General features: G+C 42.5%; 1 protein-coding gene across 2 annotated transcripts in view; it reads right to left on the bottom strand.

Annotated features, from left to right (window-relative positions):
- The window catches only part of CD44 (CD44 molecule (Indian blood group)), a 103,160-nt gene that overhangs the window by 45,245 nt on the left and 38,868 nt on the right, over window positions 1–19,047 (bottom strand). For both annotated transcript variants that reach the window (XM_006883753.1, XM_006883754.1), the window contains exons 2-3: window positions 13,954–14,119; window positions 7,030–7,163 (exon numbers count right to left, since the gene is read on the bottom strand). In XM_006883753.1, the coding sequence (XP_006883815.1) occupies window positions 7,030–7,163; window positions 13,954–14,119 (300 nt within the window). The remainder of the gene's footprint in view (window positions 1–7,029; window positions 7,164–13,953; window positions 14,120–19,047) is intronic.

Below are 19,047 nucleotides of genomic sequence, written 5' to 3'. Positions count from 1 at the left end.
TATATGGACTATAAAGAGAACAATTTGCAATCTTAGATCTGCATAAGCAGTAGAAAAATATGACAAACACATGCAATCAAATGCTTATAGAAATAAACAACATGGCAATATTAATACTAAAGTATAATAAATAGCAAAGAAGTTGCTAGATAGAAATATATAGCTAGAAAGACAAATGAACTTTTAGTATTTTATTAATTTGTTCATTTAGCAAATGTTTTTAAGTACCTACTGTATACTTAATTGCCTGTCAACATTCAGTTCCTAAGATTGGCCACCTTTGGTCTATGCACCTAGATAATGTCCTTAGTCTATATTCCTGGTAGTGTCTGATTGAAGCTTTGTGATAATGAGTCTGGAAAGTTCCATCCTGCATGCCATCCCTTGGGACCCTCAAACAAACTGTTTTATTCATGCCCAAGTGTTCCATGTACCACTAAGTTTTTTCTTGTGCTAGAAAAACTCTGACAGCTTTAAACTGACTTTGCTGTTTTAAGAAAGTGTTGTCCATTTGTGCATTATACGTTTTACATTGTGTGTGTGTTTAAATTTAAAATGACAATTTACTTGATAAATGGCTTCCGCAGGGCTGTTTATTGTCAAAAAGAATAGAGGTTAGACGCATGGATGGAGGTAGGCAGACAGCTGGCACAAGGAACACTGTATTCACAAATGTTTTAAGAATCTCACCAGAGATTATTGGCTACTCGCAATTTTGAGCCACAACAAAACAGGTTTCATTTGCTTCCTGAACCTGGGGAGAATCCTTTCCCACAGACAAAAGGAGTGTCTTTTCCCTGCCTATTTTCTTGGCCACACAGTAAAACTAATGGGCAGCTTTACATATCCAGCTGGAGACGGCAAGTTTTAGAAAAAGTCATTCTTGCAAAAGTTGATCTGAAAGATTTCTTCTTGTTGTCGTGTGCTGTTGAGTTAGTTCTGACTCGTAGCTGACCCTCCGGCAGGTAAATCATGAGGCTGTAAATCACGTGGGAGGAGTTTGCTCCTCTTTCCTCTATGGAGCAGCTGGTGGATTAAAACTGCCTGTGTCATACAACTCCTTTTCCTCCAGGTCTCCAGAGTTCCCTAAAAAAGTTCTTAGAAGCTCTTCAGAAAAGAGTCAACTCCTTGGTGAAGCCAATCACTACTATTCAATTCAAATGAGCCTTTCATCATTTCTTCCAAACCCATTATCATACTACATCAGCCTGTTGCAATTTATCCTCCATCCTTCACACACAAAATATTATCTTGTTCATCTTACTTGATGGTTATTCATGGCACATTTCCCAGTTCTTACCCTCTGCCATACTTCTCACCCTGCCCCACACAGCAGTATGTAATCACCTCAAAGTTCACAACCTGTCTCATCTAGCACGCTTCTGTGTGAGGGGCACAGAGAAGAACTAACAAGTACCTGCTGAGTGACTGAAAAGGAGAAGGGAATGTAAAATGAATTTGTAAAATTAAATAGCAGAGAATCCATTCTTTCAGTAAACATTCCTAAGATAATTTCCAATGGTTCAAAGACAGTTTAGCTGGAAAATAGTAATATCATACGAAATAATTAAAGGAAGTTACAGGTATGGTTTTCTGTTTACTCATTTTAAGCATTTACTCAATTTTTTTATGTGCCAGATTGTATAGTATAAAAGGAGGCAGGGGAAAAGAATGTATTTCCATCTCTGCTACTGAGGAATCCACAAGGTCATGGGGTCAAATAATAATAAAGAATTCTCTAGCTTTCTGCAGTTTTCCTACAACTTTCCCATGTTTCTCGGAAGTAAACCACTGGACCATTCTTGGAGTTGTCTCTGAGTGCACTCGAACTTCCATCCTTTTGGTTAGCAGCCAAGCATGCCAACCATGTATACCAGCCAGGAACTCTGGGCTGGAAAAGCTTCCCTCAAATGCAAACATAACCCCAAGTAGAAGTAGTGCCCTGGGAATGACTAGGAATTAAGTTTTAATAGAATAGGGGACAGTGTCTGAAAAAACCCAAGACTACATGATTAGAACATTTGTTCAAAAGGACCCCTTCATGCTCCAATTCACCTTCACCTTTTAAAAGAACATCCAATCTGGCAAGCAGAGTGAGATGAATGGTGACCTAAATGTGCAATCAGTACACTCATCCCCCTGTGTCAGTTGGGCTCATTAGATAGGCTTTTCTTCCATCTAATGAGCTCTGCACTGCTTGGGGACTCAGGTCTGGTGAGGCTTTCCCGAATCCAAGGAATTGTTAGAAAGACTCTTAAGGTCTGGTGGGCTGCATTCTCAGAACCCTTGGCTCTGCCTCACCAAAACAGCCAATAGAAACATTAATTACCCAATATGGCCAATCATCCTTAATGCTTGATGCGTTCTAGGTTGTTGTTAGGTGCTATCAAGTTGATTATGACTCACAGCGACCCTATGAATAGCCAACTTGAATCTTGCCCTGCTATGTGCCTCATCAACTCTGATACACTAGAGCTCATTGCTGAAGTCACTGTGTCATTCTATCTTGTTGAGGGTCTTCCTCTCCTCCACTGACCCTCCATCCTTCCAAGCATGATGACCCTTTCCAAGGAATAGCCTCGCCTAGCTCGTGTCCAAACTGTGAAAGACAAAGCTTTGCCATTTTTACCTCTGCCTTTACTTTCTCCAAGACATAGCTATTTGAACAAGCTGCTTGGCAGTCCACGGGATATTCAGTACTCTTCTCCAGCACTCTAACTCAAAGACATAGATTCTTCTTCTGTCATCCTTATTCATCTCCAACTCTCTAGTGCATAGCCAGTGATTGAGAAGACCATGGCCTGAATCAGGTACACCTTAGTCTTCAAACTAACATCATTGCTCCTCAGCATTCTGGTGAGGTCCCTGACAGTAGACATACCAGTACAATACGTCTCTTGATTTCCTGACTGTTGGTACCAAGGGTGTTGATTGTTGATCCAAGCAAAATGAAATTATTGACAGCTTTGATCCTTTCTCTATCTATCATAATGTTGACTGTTGGTCCTGTTGTGAGGGCCTTTGTTTTCTTGATGTTAAGATGCTATCCATAACAAGGTTGTAGTCCTTGATCTTCTGCACCAAGCATTTTATATCCTCTTTACTTTTAGCAAACAAAGTTGTGTCATTTGCATGATACAGTTCTATCTGCAAGCTAAGGTGGCCACACAGGCCATGGTGGGATCCAGAGGACTGGGTAGAGGACTTCAGGCCTGGACGTGGGCAGCTGGGGCCCCACAAAGGCTCTAAGCCATCCAGTGGACATCTTTGGGCTACGTTTCAGGTAGCCAATAAACACTTGTTGAATAATTGAAGGAATAAATGTAGAACCTTCTCTTAAATTCTACCTTCAAAAGCAAATGCGATGATGGTTACAAAACACAAACAATGCAATTGATTTTACTGAATAATACATGTGGAAAAAATGGTGAATAGGAAGATGTTGTGTTCTTTATACTGTTACAAAATAAACTTTCACACTCCTTTCTCCCCCCACCCCCCCAAAAAAAATACAGAGAGAAAATGCGGCATTTCCCTGAGTACAATCTTCCACTCCTTTACCTCAGTCCCTTAAATTGTTAACTCAGAAGCGTCTGGGCTCATAATGGACCGTGTGGCCGAGAGGTAAAGTAAGATAAGTCATGAAGGCTTTTGAAGGGTTATCCCTTTTGCCAATTGCAAATGAAATGCCATGTTTCACAAAATTACTGCTGAAATGTTACATTTGCCAAGTGCTAACAGTGAGCTACTTTGATACCTGTGGCTAGTTTATGATGGAATCACACCACTGGGACCTGACTTCCAACTTAGGTCTCTCAAAAGAGATTCCTTCCATGGAACAGAAGAGGTTCAGGTTCTCTAGTTGATGTACTACCAATATCATTGACCTCTCAACTAACACATTTAGTATTTTTTACTCTTAGACATCTACTGTTCTTTGATGCCTTTATAGTCTTGGGTTTTTGTTTTTTAGGTTGTTGTTTTTTTTTTTTACTTGTAGCTTCAACAAGATTGTTAATGCTTTAAAATAAGAAATATGGTCTCCCATTCTTTACCCAAATTTGCCTACTATGGTACCAAGCACATATAATTAATCAATGAATACTTATTTTAAAACTTAGAGCAGAAATTTTGAATAAGCCAATCACATTGATTAAATTTGGAAGATAGAGCAGAAAACGATTAGCTCTTCATGACTATAATTCCGTCATGTCGGTATGCCATAAGAAAACACGTACCATCAAATTGACTCCCACTCATGAGGAACCATGAGTGGCAGTACGCTCCACAGTTTTCAGTGGCTTGTTTTTGGAGGTAGAGTTCCAGGCCTTTCTCCCAAAGCATCTCTGAGTGGAACGGAACACCCCCTAGAAATTCTTAGTCAGCAACTAAATTAATCCTCCTTTTTCCAAAAGGAGAGGAAAGTTAATAAATAAAATATTGTTGGCTTTCTTCTCCATGGACAAATCCAACCCTTTGGCCAAAGAGGAGAGACATTGGCAGAGAGAAACATCTCAGTAACATCTCATTTAGATGGCTTCAATTCCAGGCAATAAAACAGTGTGAGCCTTTACCTTTTTCCACTGAGGTTCTTTTTGGCAGGTGATACTAACTTGTAAAATTGGTGTGACAATGTGAATACATGACTACATCATTTATTGCATATATTCCTTTTAACAAAGTTCAGTGGAGAAGCAACAAGCAGTGTCCAGGGATTCTCAAGGGTGTGCAGGCTCGTGCTAGCCCTTTCCCACATGGCTGATCCCTTCACCTAAAGCACAAAGTCTTCCCTGATCTCTCATGCCATGGTGGCACTATGCAGGACCCTTTTACTCTGCATCGATGTCTCCTTTATTTGCATGTAGCTTTTCTCGTTTATTGTGATTAAATTGAGAAATTGAGTCAGAGTCTCATACTATTCAGCCTGTTAGGTTGTCTTCTTTTTTTTTTTTTTACTTTATTATTTGTGTGTGTGTGTGAGTGTACCATCAAATCAGATCTGACTGATACAGGAGGAGATTGTCCCTCCTTCCCCGGCAGAGCATCTGGTGGATTCAAACTGTGCACCTCTGGGATTGTAGTTGCAGCTCCTTGCCACTAGGCCACCAGAGCTCCCCTTAGGTTGTCTTCTTTTTTTGCCAAACTGCATCTACGTTCTTTGCTTACCTACAGGGAAGAGTAAACATTCTACATTTTCCTTTCTTCGTTTTGGGCACTTCCTCCATTGTGTTCACGACTTGTATGTTTGTCTTCATTCACCAGCTTCACACATTCACCTAGCTAGGCTTGTTCTAAAGTCTCCACCATCCTCCGCTCTGAATTCCTGTTCTGACCCCCGTGACTCATCCAACAGTGTGTGGACAGCAGCTCTATAATCAATGATATAGTTTTTAAATTTCTTTGATGTCTCTATTTCACCTTAAAAATCCATGACGATATTAGATTCAATTACCATTATTTGCCTGGAACTAAGAATGTCATTTCCAGCTAATCGAACGTTCCCCTCCCATCATCAAAGAAAACTGCCCTTCCAAGATTCTGAACCAAGTTTATTTTGAGGCTTCAATTTCTCCATCCCACAGCCTCCATCCTTCATGGAAAACTAAGGGTCAGTTTGAGAAGGAAGACAGAGAGAAGGTTTTAATCCTTCCTAGAAGATCTCCAAGATTAATGATGCAGAAAGTCTTTTTTTATAAAAAAATTATTTTAGCAAGAAGCTTCACTACAACCCCAGAGGTGCATGGTTCAAATCCACCAGATCCTCTGCTGGAGAAGGAGGGACAATCTCCTCCTGTACCAGTCAGATCCGATTTGATGGTACACGCACAAAAAATAATTTAAAAAATTTTTTTTTTTATTTTATATTAGTTTACATACAAAGTTCATAAAATTTGCATACCTTGTTTTTCTCACTGGATCTTTCCCCTTTTTAATGTTACTGAGGCTTGAATTTTAATTGTAAGTATGTGCTTCTAGGCTAAGGAATGAAAGCAAGTCCCATAGTGTGAATATTCCATAGTTTTTCTATTGATTCTGTAGACTTTTGTCAAAATCACAATACAATTTTTTTTTAAAGCAAGCAAGCCCCATAGACAGAAGGGATGCTGGCCAGATGCCCAGTAGTTTTTCTAGTTTTTTAGTTCTGCAAGAATTGGGAAAGGAACATTCAAGAAGGTCAAGAGGACATCCTTTCAGCCTTCTTTCCTACCACCAACTATACTACCTCTCACCCAGGGCATTTGGCTTCTAGCCAAAGTTAGTGTTGGCTTCATGCCACAACCCTAGTCAAAACCCTGAGAACTGAATGCAAACTCTTTACCTTGGTCTGCAAGACCTTAGTGATCTGGATCCTTCTTGCCTCTTTAGCTTCATTCCTTGGCATTCAAACGGCCATGACTTAGCCTCACTGGCCTGATTACTGATGTCGGATGAGGCTACGATATTCCTTCTGGCTATTCCCTGAGCCCACAGGCTGACCCCAGTGATCTCCTAAAGTCACTTCGTCAATTTTTTTTCTTGACAATCCTTTGTTAAAAACATCTCCGTACTCTTTAACTTCCTAATCTGTTTTCTTTATTCTTATATTTACACTAACAGCTTTTTTAATTTTCTTTTTCTTTAGTGTAATAAAAATGTAAAATGTAGATAACATAACTGCCAATTCAACATTTCTCACAGTTGCAAGTCAATAAAACTAATTATATCAATTACATTGTGCAACTATCACTAACACCATCTTGCCAAGTTTTCTATCTCCATAAACAAAAGCTTGATGCTACCTAAACAATGACTCCCCTCTCCCTCCACCCCCCTGCCCCAGCATCACTCTCTGACTTCACACAAAGTATTAATTGTTTGACTCCCCACCTTGGTGTTGAATCTTGTCTCTGCTGTAGAGATTCTTAATGAATATTTGTTATATGGATGGAAACTGCTCAAGTGCTGAGATTTAAGCATCATTAATCATGCTGCCAACGGGTTGGAAGAAGCCAGTCCCCACTTGACAAAGCCAATCGACTCAGAACCCACCTGAAGCATTGAAGCAGTAAGTGTCGTACTGGGAGGTATTGGACGTGAGGATGTACACCCCTGTGTTGTTGGCAGCGCAGATGGCGTTGGGGTGGATCCGGGGGATCACCACATTCCCTTCTATGAATCCGTACCTACCAAAGAAAAGCAAGAGGTTACCAGGCCGCAAAGCTGTGGTAGCAATTCCATGTTACCCATGGAAAGACACTGAAGAAGTGCAACGCTTCACTCAATTCACCCCTAGTGATGTTGGTGGTTGCTTTTGCTGTTCGGGGCCATTGAGATGACTACGACTCATAGTGATCAAATGAACAACAGACTGAAACTTTGCCCTATTCTGTGCCATAATCATGATTTCTGTCATGCTCAAATCCCTTGTTAGAGTCATTGTTGCTAATACACCTCCTTGGGGGTCTTCCTCTCTTTCATGGACCCTCAACTTTTTCAGGCATGAGGTCTTTTTCCACCTCCTGACAAGACACTCAAAATATATAAGAAGAGATTTCACTTCCCTTGCCTCTAATGAGGGATAAAAGAGGTTTCAAAAGCTACATGAAATTAAAAAAAAAAAAATAGCAGAGAAACAGAGAGAGAAAGCGATTCCTCCCCCCCCCCCGCTGTGGTTAATTTTTCTTTTGTTCCCATCTAAAAAACAAGTCAATTATTTTAATTTTTAAGGTAAAGCTGATATATTGAGAAGCTGGTTTTATTTAGAGTTCCAGGAAGACATTTCTATTTGAAAAAAAAAAAATCATGAAGGCAGATATTGGTTTTAAATAAACTCAGTCGTGTCGGGTAGTATGAATGAGTGAAGGGGCGATGGGGGTGGGACACAGGGGAAAGAATAATGACCACCTTGAAGTGTCCCTCTGACACTAGATTGTCTCCAGGTTTTCTGGAAAGTACATTTTTTATGGCCACTCCCTAAAGGAAAGACTACAAGTGGCTCTTCATTTTAGTCTGCACGTTTCAAACTCAGGTGGTGGTGGTGGTGTTAGGTGCTGTCGAGTCGACTATGACTTACAGCAACCCTACGAACAACAGATCCCAACCCTGCCCTATCCTGTGCCGTCCTCATCATCCCTAATATTCCTGCACCGATTATTACAGTCACTGTGTCAATCCACCCCATTAAAGGCCTCCTCTTCCTCGCTGACAGTCCACCTTGCCAGGCTTGCTGTTGGGAAGGTAAACATCAGAGTGATTTCACTTGTCTTATTTTCCACCACTCATCCCTTACTCTTTCCCCCGGCCTCATTTTTACCTTCCGTCTCTTACTTCACGCTCCATTATTCTAGAGATGAAGTCTTAGATGGCAAAGTTACAGTATATTTTCCCTTATGAACATATCAGGAATAATTAATTACACTCATTGCCAGTAAAAAACAAGCAAACATAAAAACACCAGTTGGTCATCATTAAGACTGGACTAGAAGCGATTGAATAAGCAGAAAGCAGAGTCCCTGGATGGTGCATATGGTTGATGCTCAGCTGCTAACCAAAAGTTGGAGGCTTGCGTCCAAAGGTGCCTCAGAAGAAAGGCCTGGTGACCTATTTTCAAATAATCAGCCACTCAAACTCTACAGAGCACAGTTCTACTCTGACACATGCAGGTCCCCGCTTGACAACAGCTGCCAAAAATAAACATCATACAGCCAGAAAAGCACCAATGGCCTCCTCCCTTCCTCCTGTAGGAACCTCTCAGCCTCTTTGCAACACCATAACCCTCACTAACTGCTTATTTCACAATTTCGTCTTCTTTTCTAAACAGGAGACACGGGCCAAGAAAATACCGTTTGCGATGGAAGAGGTAGTGGCAGGAGCAGGACAAAGAGGGAGAAGAAACTACATCTAAGAGGTTTTAAAAAAATGTGATACAGGCTCAAACACACAGCGCAGCTTATTTGAATCTTTCCTGTGGGGAGGGGGGAGGGGCAAGAGAGCAGATGCAGCGCCCCCAAGACCCGACCCATGGCGATGTCTTCAGTTTGAAGTCTGTAAGCACACAGCTCATTATGTCTGTGTTGCAACTGTAGCTCACATGACTAAATCCTCATCTGAATGGACAGACTGGTTTCTGTGAAATCTCTCCAGCTTTGTGGAGGGGAGGGGACACAATAAAATGTTAATAAGTTTCCATGTATATGCACATTGCTACTAGTCAGGGTGGGGAAGTCAAAAAAGTAGTTGCTTAGGTTTTAGGCTAACCTGGGAACCTGTGCCATCTGTCCGCTGGCAGACATCTGATTCATAGCTACTGGAGTTACTGAAATTATGGAAATAAATTTTGCAACATTTAACGCTGGTTATGGGTGGAAGGGTAGATTTCTTTGGCACAGTATATATATATATATCCTCCATGGTCTATGTAACCTTTACCAATCTCATCACTGCTGACAGCTATGGATAACGCTGATATTCCAGAATCTAATACATCTCCTTTGTAAGTTTTATTGCCTTTTTACAGTATCACATTGACTCCAAGTTTTATGTGAAGCACCATAAGAGAAGAGTGATGCTAACATTTGTATGGGAATGTTTGGCGAGAATAATTTACTGTTCCCAGGAAGAAAAGGACACTCAGCCACAACATTTATTTCACTTTTGCTCTCAATTCTCCAGGCAGGCTTGACCATTTGAATCTAGAGTCTTGGCTCAGAGGAAGTAGGGTCTTCCTCAATCTTCCACCTCTCAGTGTTAAGGTCCAGGGTGAGCTGCAGAAATTGCTCTAAGCCTTTGTTTCTTAATCCACAAAATGGGCACATAACAAGAACCGAAGCAGAGTTTGAGGATTAAGCAAGGGACGTGGTCAGTGGGCAGCAAAGCTTCTAGGGCTTTAGGGCTCAATGTTTGGCCAGTGGCAACAGTAAGAACTTCCTCTGAGTCTCGGTACATGAAAACATTTCTGCATTTCACAAGTGTGTCTTGTTTGTGTTTCACAATCGAAATTCCGCTGGCTAAGTACACTTTCTTAAGCTGGTTGCCTCCTTAGGGACATACTTACACGATTAGCCTGGGGAATAGAATAAACGGACCTGCTAATTGACCTTACGCCATTGTAACCTAAGGCCCAGGTTCAGAAGCTCCCTGAGTTTTATCTTATTTCCTGCCCTAGTGTGTACCTGAATATCAAGCTCTGAACACATAGAAAAACTGCTACTACAGAGTCAGTTCCAACTCCCAGTGATCACACATGTGACTTACAGAGCAGAACTGCGTCATAAGGTTTCTTGGTTGTAATCTTCATCGATCATCAAACCTTTATTACAAGTACCACTGAGTGAGTTTGAATCTCCCACTTTTGGTAAGCAGGCAAGCAAGTTCAAACCACCTTCGCAGCACGTGTGCACATGTGCTGCTCTGCTTGTGTGCTGCTGGGTCACAGCTCACTCATAGCCTCCAGCAGGTCAGAGGAGTTTCTGTCTTTAAAGAAGCAGATTGGTTGGGTCTCATCTCCCACAAAGAGACTGGTGGGTTCGAACATCTAACCTTTCAGTGAGTAGTCAAGGCTCCTCTCAAACAAAACTCGTTCCAGTCAAGTGAATTCTGACTCACAATGACCCTAGGATGAAGCAGAACTGCCCCATAATTTCTGAAACCATAATCTTTACAGAAGAGGGCTGCTACTTCTTTTTACTATAAGGCAGCTGGTGGGTTCATGAGAAATCTTATGGTTAACTGATACACCATCAGGGGTCTGTCTGTCTGTGTGTTTGAGTGTTTGACCGTTAGGGGTTTATGTGTCTATCTATCTATCTATCTGTCTATCTCGTTCTCCATTCATCTGTCCATCCATCCATCAATCTTGCCTTGCTGTAGAGTTAAACTGACTCACAGTTGACTCTAATAGCAGATTCCTGAGGTTGTAAACCGCATGGGAGGAAGTTGCCCATCTCTCTCCCTTACAGCATCTGGTGCATTTGAACTGCCAGAGAGGAGAGGCCTTTGAGTCAGAAGCACAGCTCTGTACAGATAACACCACCAGAGCTCCTCTGGATACACACAGGGGTTTATAATAAAGTACTTTATCTCAGAGCAGCAATGCCCAATATAACCTTCTATGAAGTGGAAATGTTCCACAATCTGCATGGTCCAGCCACTTGTGGCTAACTGATCACTGGGAATGCAGAACGTGCCACTGAAGAACTGAAGCTTTCATTACATTTAATTATTATTAATTTGGATGTAGGTAGTCCTGTGTTGGACAATGCGATTGGAAAGAGTCTCCTTTTCCCTTGCAGCAAGAGGAACACTGGTACCATGCCTAATGCGGCTGCATCACTCTGCAGCCAAGAATGAGAGGTAGCTCTGTTTAGCTTATGTTAATGATTTCCACAAAGAGATTTGCGGCACGACATTTTTTTCATTTTATTTAATTATTTTTTTGTGTGTACTGTCCAATTGGATCTGACTGGTACAGGAGGAGATTGCCCCTCCTTCTCCAGCAGAGCATCTGGTGGATTCGAACCACATATCAGGGATTGCAGTGCAGCTTTTTGTCACTAGGCCACTGGAGCTCCCTCAGCATGACTTTTTTTTTTAAAAAGAAAGAAAAACCCACAAAAGAATCTTTCATTGTTTCATAAATACATAGCATAACAACTTTTGGCAACAAGTCTAGGGTTTACCCTTTTTTAGCACCACAGATTTAATGAAGTACCTAGGCACAGCGCAGTCCACCTCTATGAGGTGGACTGATTCAATGACTAGGGTAATCAGGGTGGGTGTGTCAGAGGCAATGAGATTGGCATGGGATAGAGCAGAGTTTAGGGCTGTTGTACATTGGGTCGCTATGAGTCGCAAGTGACTCAACGGCACATAACAACAACAACACCTAGATAGTAAACCTGGAGAAAGGACAAAAGTTATACAAGTGTCCAGGTCTTTCATTCATAGGTTTGCTATGAGTTGCCTACGACTTGACAGCACTTAACAACAACAACAACATATAGTAAAATGAACCTGAGTCTTTTGTGACTTCTGCGGCCCAAATGAAATTTAGATAAGTCATTTTCTATCACTAACATCTAGTTCAGAGGCCTGACTTTGTCTATAAAATAAACAATCTCAATAGCACAAGTTACAGGATGCTTGTGGACCAGTTTCAGAGAGGCTGACCCATGACATTTTGGTCTCTGTCAGCAAGCAAATAATATGTACACCTGATCAACAGAAGAAACGAAGACACTGTATGTGATCAGGTGAGGCACATACTTGTATTTCACCAAGTTCCATCTTTACTTGGTGGCACAATGATTAAGCACTGGACTGCTAACTGAAAGATTAATGAATAGAATGCACTATCACTCAATGACGAGGAGAGATGTACGGATTTGCTCCCTGAAAGATTACACCCCAAGAAACATCTAAGGCATTTCCATTCAGCCAGATAAGTTTGTTCTAAATATAAAGTGACAACAATCAACACAAAGTCTCTGCTTAAATGATTTCACTATAACATAGCTGAACTTGGCTGTTTCAAAGAAGAGGTGTTTAAAAATGCATAGAAACTAGCATGCTTATTATTATTTTAAAAAAAAACTTGTGAAAGGACAAAGCCGGTGGTGTTGTGGTTGCTGGGAAATGGCTGCATTGGACATCACTGCATGGAGTGAAAAACTAAGTCCATGTTCTTGGTGGTAATTTGGAAACTTTACATAACAGCTCTAAAAGCAGCACGACTTTTACGAGACCGTCGATGTGTGAGACTGTTTATACCTCGTAGAGAAAGGGAACAAGGTTACCTAATCACATTGCAAAAGCAAAAGGCGGGCAGCTGCCGACTGGGGTGGACACTTCAGGGCAGTTGTTGAGATGACCCTTCCTTCCTTCTCTCTCACCAGCAATGAGTTAAAGCCAACCACAGCTGACCCTCCAGCATGTTGCCGAAGCTGTGAGTCCCGCCAGAGCAGATTGCTCATGTTTCTCCTGTAGAGTGGCTGGTGGATTCGAACTTCCATAGAAGCTCATCTTTAGGGTTAAAAGCACAGCTCCTTACTGACTAGGCCACTAGAGCTCCCTCTTACAAACTAGTTGCTATAAAGCTGACTCTTGGGCTCCTCAGGCAAGTCAGGGAAGCGTTGTATTCCATGTAACTGACTGTTCAGAATAGATAGTCAAGTCTTTCTTTCAAGGTGCCTCTGAGCGAGCTTGAACTACCAACCTACACTTTGCAGCACAGTGGATCACTGCCTATACTACCCAGGGACTCCTAACTGTTAGACTAAAAACAGGGCAAGCCAAAACCCTTCACCGCAGTCATCAGCACTGGTCACTCTTAAATGTGTATCACCAGCCACGAAACCATCAGGCATTGAGAAATAAAGCCACTGCCTGGTGCAATTATCCTGCAGTAAATCATCTTCAGTCTCCCTCTGCAGGGAGTACTGAAACCTAGCAGGAGGCCTCTCAGGGTTCCTCCAAATCCTTGTCAGGCACAGTCAGGGTTTGTAAACGATAGTCATAACTGTCAAGTCCTTTACTTATTCTCCCCTGAAACATGGAGCAACCTGGAAAAAGAACAACAAAAAAAAGAAAGTTGCTTGAAAATTCTGCTTTTTGCCAAGTCTGTAGGGCCAAGACTACCAGCCACATATTTATTTTAAACACTGTTATTTGGTGTAGGTTTTCTTGTGGTTCCGACAATGATATTGCACGTGTCTTCAAAGCCAGGAGAGCGCTGTGGAAGCACTTTAGGCCAAAGGCTCCCAACACATGACCCTCGGCGCCTCTCCTCACTGTGATTCACAAAGGTGTCTTTAGAGAACTTTAAATTCCAGTTGCCAGTACAGGTTCCAGATCGACGTGGCCAAATTAACGGGTAGGACTGACTTTCCCAGCAATAATCTATGTAAGTGGTCAGGGAGGAGCCTTCCCGGGTCTAAGCCCCACTCCTGACCTCAGGTAACCAGGCTCACCCCTTACCTGCATGTCTCAAACCCGATTTTCAGGGCGTTCTCCATCTGGGCCATGGTAGCCAGCGTGCTGTTGAAAGCCTGGCAGAGGTCAGGGGCCTCAGTCCTGGAGATGCTATAGCGGCCGTTTTTCTCCACATGGAATACGCCAGCATATCGGCAAGTGATGTTGAGATCTGTGAGACAGAACAGAAAGCTTAGATTCTTTTGCATACACAGTCTGGAAAGAAGTTTATTTTAGGGTTGTTGTTGTTGTTAGGCACCATCAAGTCGAACCATTGTATAAGAGACCTGAATTCTGTCCTATCTTGTGCCATCCTCACATCTCTGACACACGAACCCATTGCCAATCCATGTATTGATTCACGTGGTTGATGGTCTTCCTATCTTTTACCATCCCTCCACTTTTCCAAGCATGATGTCTTTTTCCAAAGAACAGCCTTTCCCAGCAACATGCCCAAAGGACGTGAGGCGAAGTTTATCATCTTTGGCTTATTAAACAGGCAAACATACTTCTCTCCTGACCCACCATCAAAGTTCTCTCCAGCATTCCAAAGCACCCGGATGCCAGACTCAAATCTGAGCTAAGGCATGACAAAGTAGCTTCACTCATACGTGCCCCCTCCAGTCTGCTCCACAGCAAAGCTTTTAAAAATGTCTTCTTTCTAATTACTAAAGTAATCCAAAGTCCTAGCAGGCTCACAAAATGCCAAAATGGTCTGTCCTCAATCTAGTGGGTAAAGAGTCAACAATCTAAAGGCAGGTGATTCAAATCCATCAGTCGCTCCAAAGGAGAAAGAGGGGACCACTCCTTCCATGTGATTTACAGCCTCTGAAAACTCACGAGAGGGTCAACTATGAGCCAGTGAGTAATAGCTATGAGCTCAATGGCAATGAGTTTGGCTTTGGAATTTTATTATCTAAAAAAATTGTTGGTTGAGGCCCTCCCAGTGGCACCTTGGCAGGTAGGCTTGGTAAGCTGCTTCTGTACAGAATATGGCAAAGAGACCCTTCAAGAACTCAGTTCTCTCTTAACACACGAGGTCTCCAGGAGTCAGAATCAACTCATAGCAATGGGTTTGGATATTTGTTTTAATGAAGGAAAAGCTAGCTCACCACCAGAAAACTACTATAAACAGCTGTGTTGTATCTTGCTCCAGTTTATTTTCTGGAGACAAATGTTGTTGTTCTCAGCTGCCATCAAGATGTGAGCAGGGTGAAATACTGCTTGGTCCCGATAGTCTGTGTCCAAGACAGGCTGTGGATTGAACCACTGATCTACTGAGGTTTCCATTGGCTGCATTTTGGAAGTAGATTTCTAGGCCTTTCTGCATTACGGCACCACGCTATGTGGTTAGGAGCTCACAGAGCAGAAGAATGGTGGCTGCACGTGACAGTCACTGCCGGAGTCAAGCGCAGATGAGCTGGAGTCAGGTGCAGAGCAGTTAGATTCCACAGAATCACATGTCTTCATGGATTCATGTGGAAAGCAAAAGTTCTACCTCTGAACTGCCAAACACATCATTGGACACGTACAATTTATTGCCATCAAGTCGGAATTGACTCAGCACTGATCCTCCACTGGGTTTCTGAGGCTGTAAATCACACCTTTCTCCTGTGAATCCTCCAGTGAATTCAAACTGCCAAATATGCACGGCCTTTGGGCTAGCAGCACAGCCAACCACAGGGAAAGGGGTCTTTAGTGTCCTGTTGTTGTTGTGTGTTGCTGAGTCAGAACCGACCCACAGTAGATCCTCCAGAGGGTTTCCAGAGGCAGTAAATCACACAAGAGGAGTTGCCCAGGCTTCTCCCTCAGAACAGCTAGTGGATTTGAACCGTGTGCCTTTCTTTTTCATCTTTCTCTTTCTTTCCTTGCCTATGAGTTGGAACTGACTCAGATTTGACTAGATTTTCACAGGCTTTAAGTTGCATCAGAGGAGAGGGTCCGTCTTTCTCTTGTGCAGTAGCTCCATTGCTTATAACCTCCAAAGGCTACTGCTTGCAATCAGAATAAATTTCCTTATCAAAGCCAGTGGAAGGAACTCTGGTAGCTCTGTAGTTAAGAGCTCAGTTGCTAGCCAAAACATCAGTGGTTCAAATCTACCAGTCACACCTCAGAAGAAGGATGTGGAAGTCTGCTTCCCTAAAGACTGAAAATTCTATGGGGCAATTCTACCCTGTCATATGGGACTTCAGATTTTCACATGGACGTTTCCTCTTTGCCATTCAGAATTTGAGCTCCACCTCCCCTTCCCTGAGCGCTTTTACTAACTCCCAGCATCTTCCCTTGTCTCAGTCCTGCATCTGTGCTTTCTTTGCAGCGTGTTTATTTCTTTGTGCATTTGGTTAGTATCTGCCTCCTCTCTCTGTGACGTGATCCCCTAGAAAGCAGAGCCTTTTGATTCATTCGTCACAGTCTCCAACAACCATAACAGTGCCTGGCATAAAGTTGATCCTCAGCAAATAACTGATTGAATAATAAATGACTCCTTGGAATTTCCTCCCTAAAGACATTTTTAATATTCTGATATATCCAAGACCTGTTGTGTGCTACCAAAAACATGCAGCACTGGCAATGTGTGAATTACTACCACCAATTGGTCATAGAATCAGCAAAGGACTCTTAAGAGTTTGTACACAAACTTTTACAAATATTAATCTGAAAGCTCAGTAGGGAACCAAACAATATCCTGTTATGCCTGATCCTGTTTAATAATCTCCAAACGCCTCAAAGACCTTAACTGACTCATTGTTCTTCTGAGTATGCATTACCCTCGGTTTACACTTGAGTAAGCAGATCCTGCTCCAGAAATGGAAGTCATTGAATCTAGCCCAGTGAAGTATGATTCCTTTTGAGCACTTCTTTGAGTTTCAAAGACAATCCTTCTCTACGGAATCCCATTACCACCACCACCACCACTAAGAACTCTGGGTCTATCATGGCCCCAAGCACCTGGTCCAGTCTCACTGTGTGTTGGTTAAGAGCCAGGTCTGGATGCACATCGAACTGACTTGACCTCCGTCTCCGCCTCTCACTTGGGCAAGTCTGGATGTGTAATACATTAGACTGAGCAGGACAGATATTGCCTGATTACACTTTTACGAAATATACAGAATAGGCCAATGCATAGAGACCAAAGCTTATTTGTAATTGTCCAGAGTCAGCAGGAGGGTACCGATAAGGTGTACAGGAGTTTTGTTAAAGGCTGCTGGGGGTGGAGGGATATCTAATGGTTCCTTTTAAGCAGTTCTTGCAACCTGTGGCTGATGAGGCAACATGAGCACAAGGAGGGGAAAACACACGAGGCCCTTTTGAAATACTATTTCAAAAAAATACCATTTGTTTTTACTGACATTTTCAGCTTTGGCCTCGGTTGGCCAACCTTTGCAAAGAGAGACTGTCACTCTAGGTGAAAGTATATCTGGTAACTTCCTTATTCAAGCACAGCAAAGACAAACAGAACCTCTATACCAGCTCCTTGGAACATGAAGCTGACGAAAGACTTCAGTCAAATGTCAGGACAGATCAGTTGACAGGACAAGGTGGTGGTCAGCAGTTGGCCTGGGGGCTGTTGTCCGAGGCACAGACAGTGGTGTGGAGGTGAGGGGCAATTTCCCCTTATACAATCAGTTCTAGTTCATCATCCGGAAAACAGAATATCTGATGCAAAAGGTACTAAGTCAGCCCGAGACGTTTTAATAAAACCCCTCGATGGTCATATGTAGAAGCCAATGGAACTTTATACACGCCACCCATTCGTGGTGCGTGTATACGTATATGAATGTGCATATGTGTCAATGAGTATGTAGATGTGTCAGCCAAGAAACAAACTCAACCATCAGTCTGTCTAGACTGCAAGACTTCCACAGAGCCTGACACACAGGAGGGACTTAGCAAAGGGCTGCTGAGCAAACGAAGACATTCCATTCAAATATAAAATTCTGATTTACATTTATCTTCATCTCATAAAAATGGTCAAACTCTGATGGCAGTGAGGCATTTAGGAATGCAAAGACTGTGCCAAGATGGGTCCTTTCAAGTCAGCTGGCCCAGAAGTGTGTACAATCTCTCTCCTGTGGAACCCTTTTCCTTTAAAAGAGACCTAGCCAGCTGTGCCGTATCATTTCCCAGACCACACCCACTGAGTTTCTAAGGCTGTAAATATTGATAGGACAGGAAGGCAGCCCACCTTTCTCTTGAGGAGTAGCTGGTGGATTTGAATCACTCACCTCTTAGGTAGCAGCCCTGTGCCACCAGGGTTCCCTGCATATTCTTTAAGTCATTTAAACTCATGAGGATGTCCCAACATGCTTCTTTTTTTTTTTTTAATTTCATTATTTTTTGTGTATACCGTCAAATCAGATCTGACTGGTACAGGAGGAGATTGTTCCTCCTTCTCCAGCAGAGCATCTGGTGGATTCGAACCGTGTACCTCCGAGATTGCAGTGCAGCTTCTTGCCACTAGGCCACCAGAGCTCGCCTCCAACATGCTTCTTAAACACTTCTTCATGCTAAAATCTAAGAGACTTAATAATGCCAACAATAATGATAGGTAACTTCACAGGACGGGTTCTGTTAGCACAGTTTGTAAGCGCTCAGTTGTTAAAGATTTAGAGGTTCAAAGCCATCAGCTGCTCCAAGAGAAAAAAAAGATGTGGTGATCTGCTCCCTTAAAGAGCTACGGCCTTGGAAACCCTGTAGGGCAGTTCTACTTGGCCTTACTGTGGTCTCTACAAGTTAGAAAGGACTCAACATCAGTGAGCTTTATTTATCATGCACTGTATATATATGCTAGTGCTTCTAGAATCATGCTATAAATATTAACTTATTTTAGCCTCAAAAACAACCCTATGAGGTAGGGGATATTTATTATCTCTATTTCCCAGATACAGAATGTAAGGCACAAAGAGGGAGTGGTGGGAGAGAAGCGTGCTCAGCTTCACAGAACTAGTCGTGGTGGAGCCTGGATTCAGAGCCACCAGCCTGAGTGCCAGGATCCACAGGCGTGGGTCACAGTTGTTGTTTAGTGCCATGGGGTTGGGACTCACATCAGTGCTATGTGTAACAGAATGAAATGAATTCTTGCAAAGCTACAATGCCTAA

Source organism: Elephantulus edwardii, unplaced genomic scaffold (assembly GCF_000299155.1).
Source record: "Elephantulus edwardii isolate Elephantulus edwardi_28Jun2011 unplaced genomic scaffold, EleEdw1.0 scaffold00029, whole genome shotgun sequence".
Classification (NCBI taxonomy): domain Eukaryota; kingdom Metazoa; phylum Chordata; class Mammalia; order Macroscelidea; family Macroscelididae; genus Elephantulus; species Elephantulus edwardii.
Note: the sequence above shows the minus strand (reverse complement) of the source record. Positions and strands in the feature narration are given on the sequence as shown.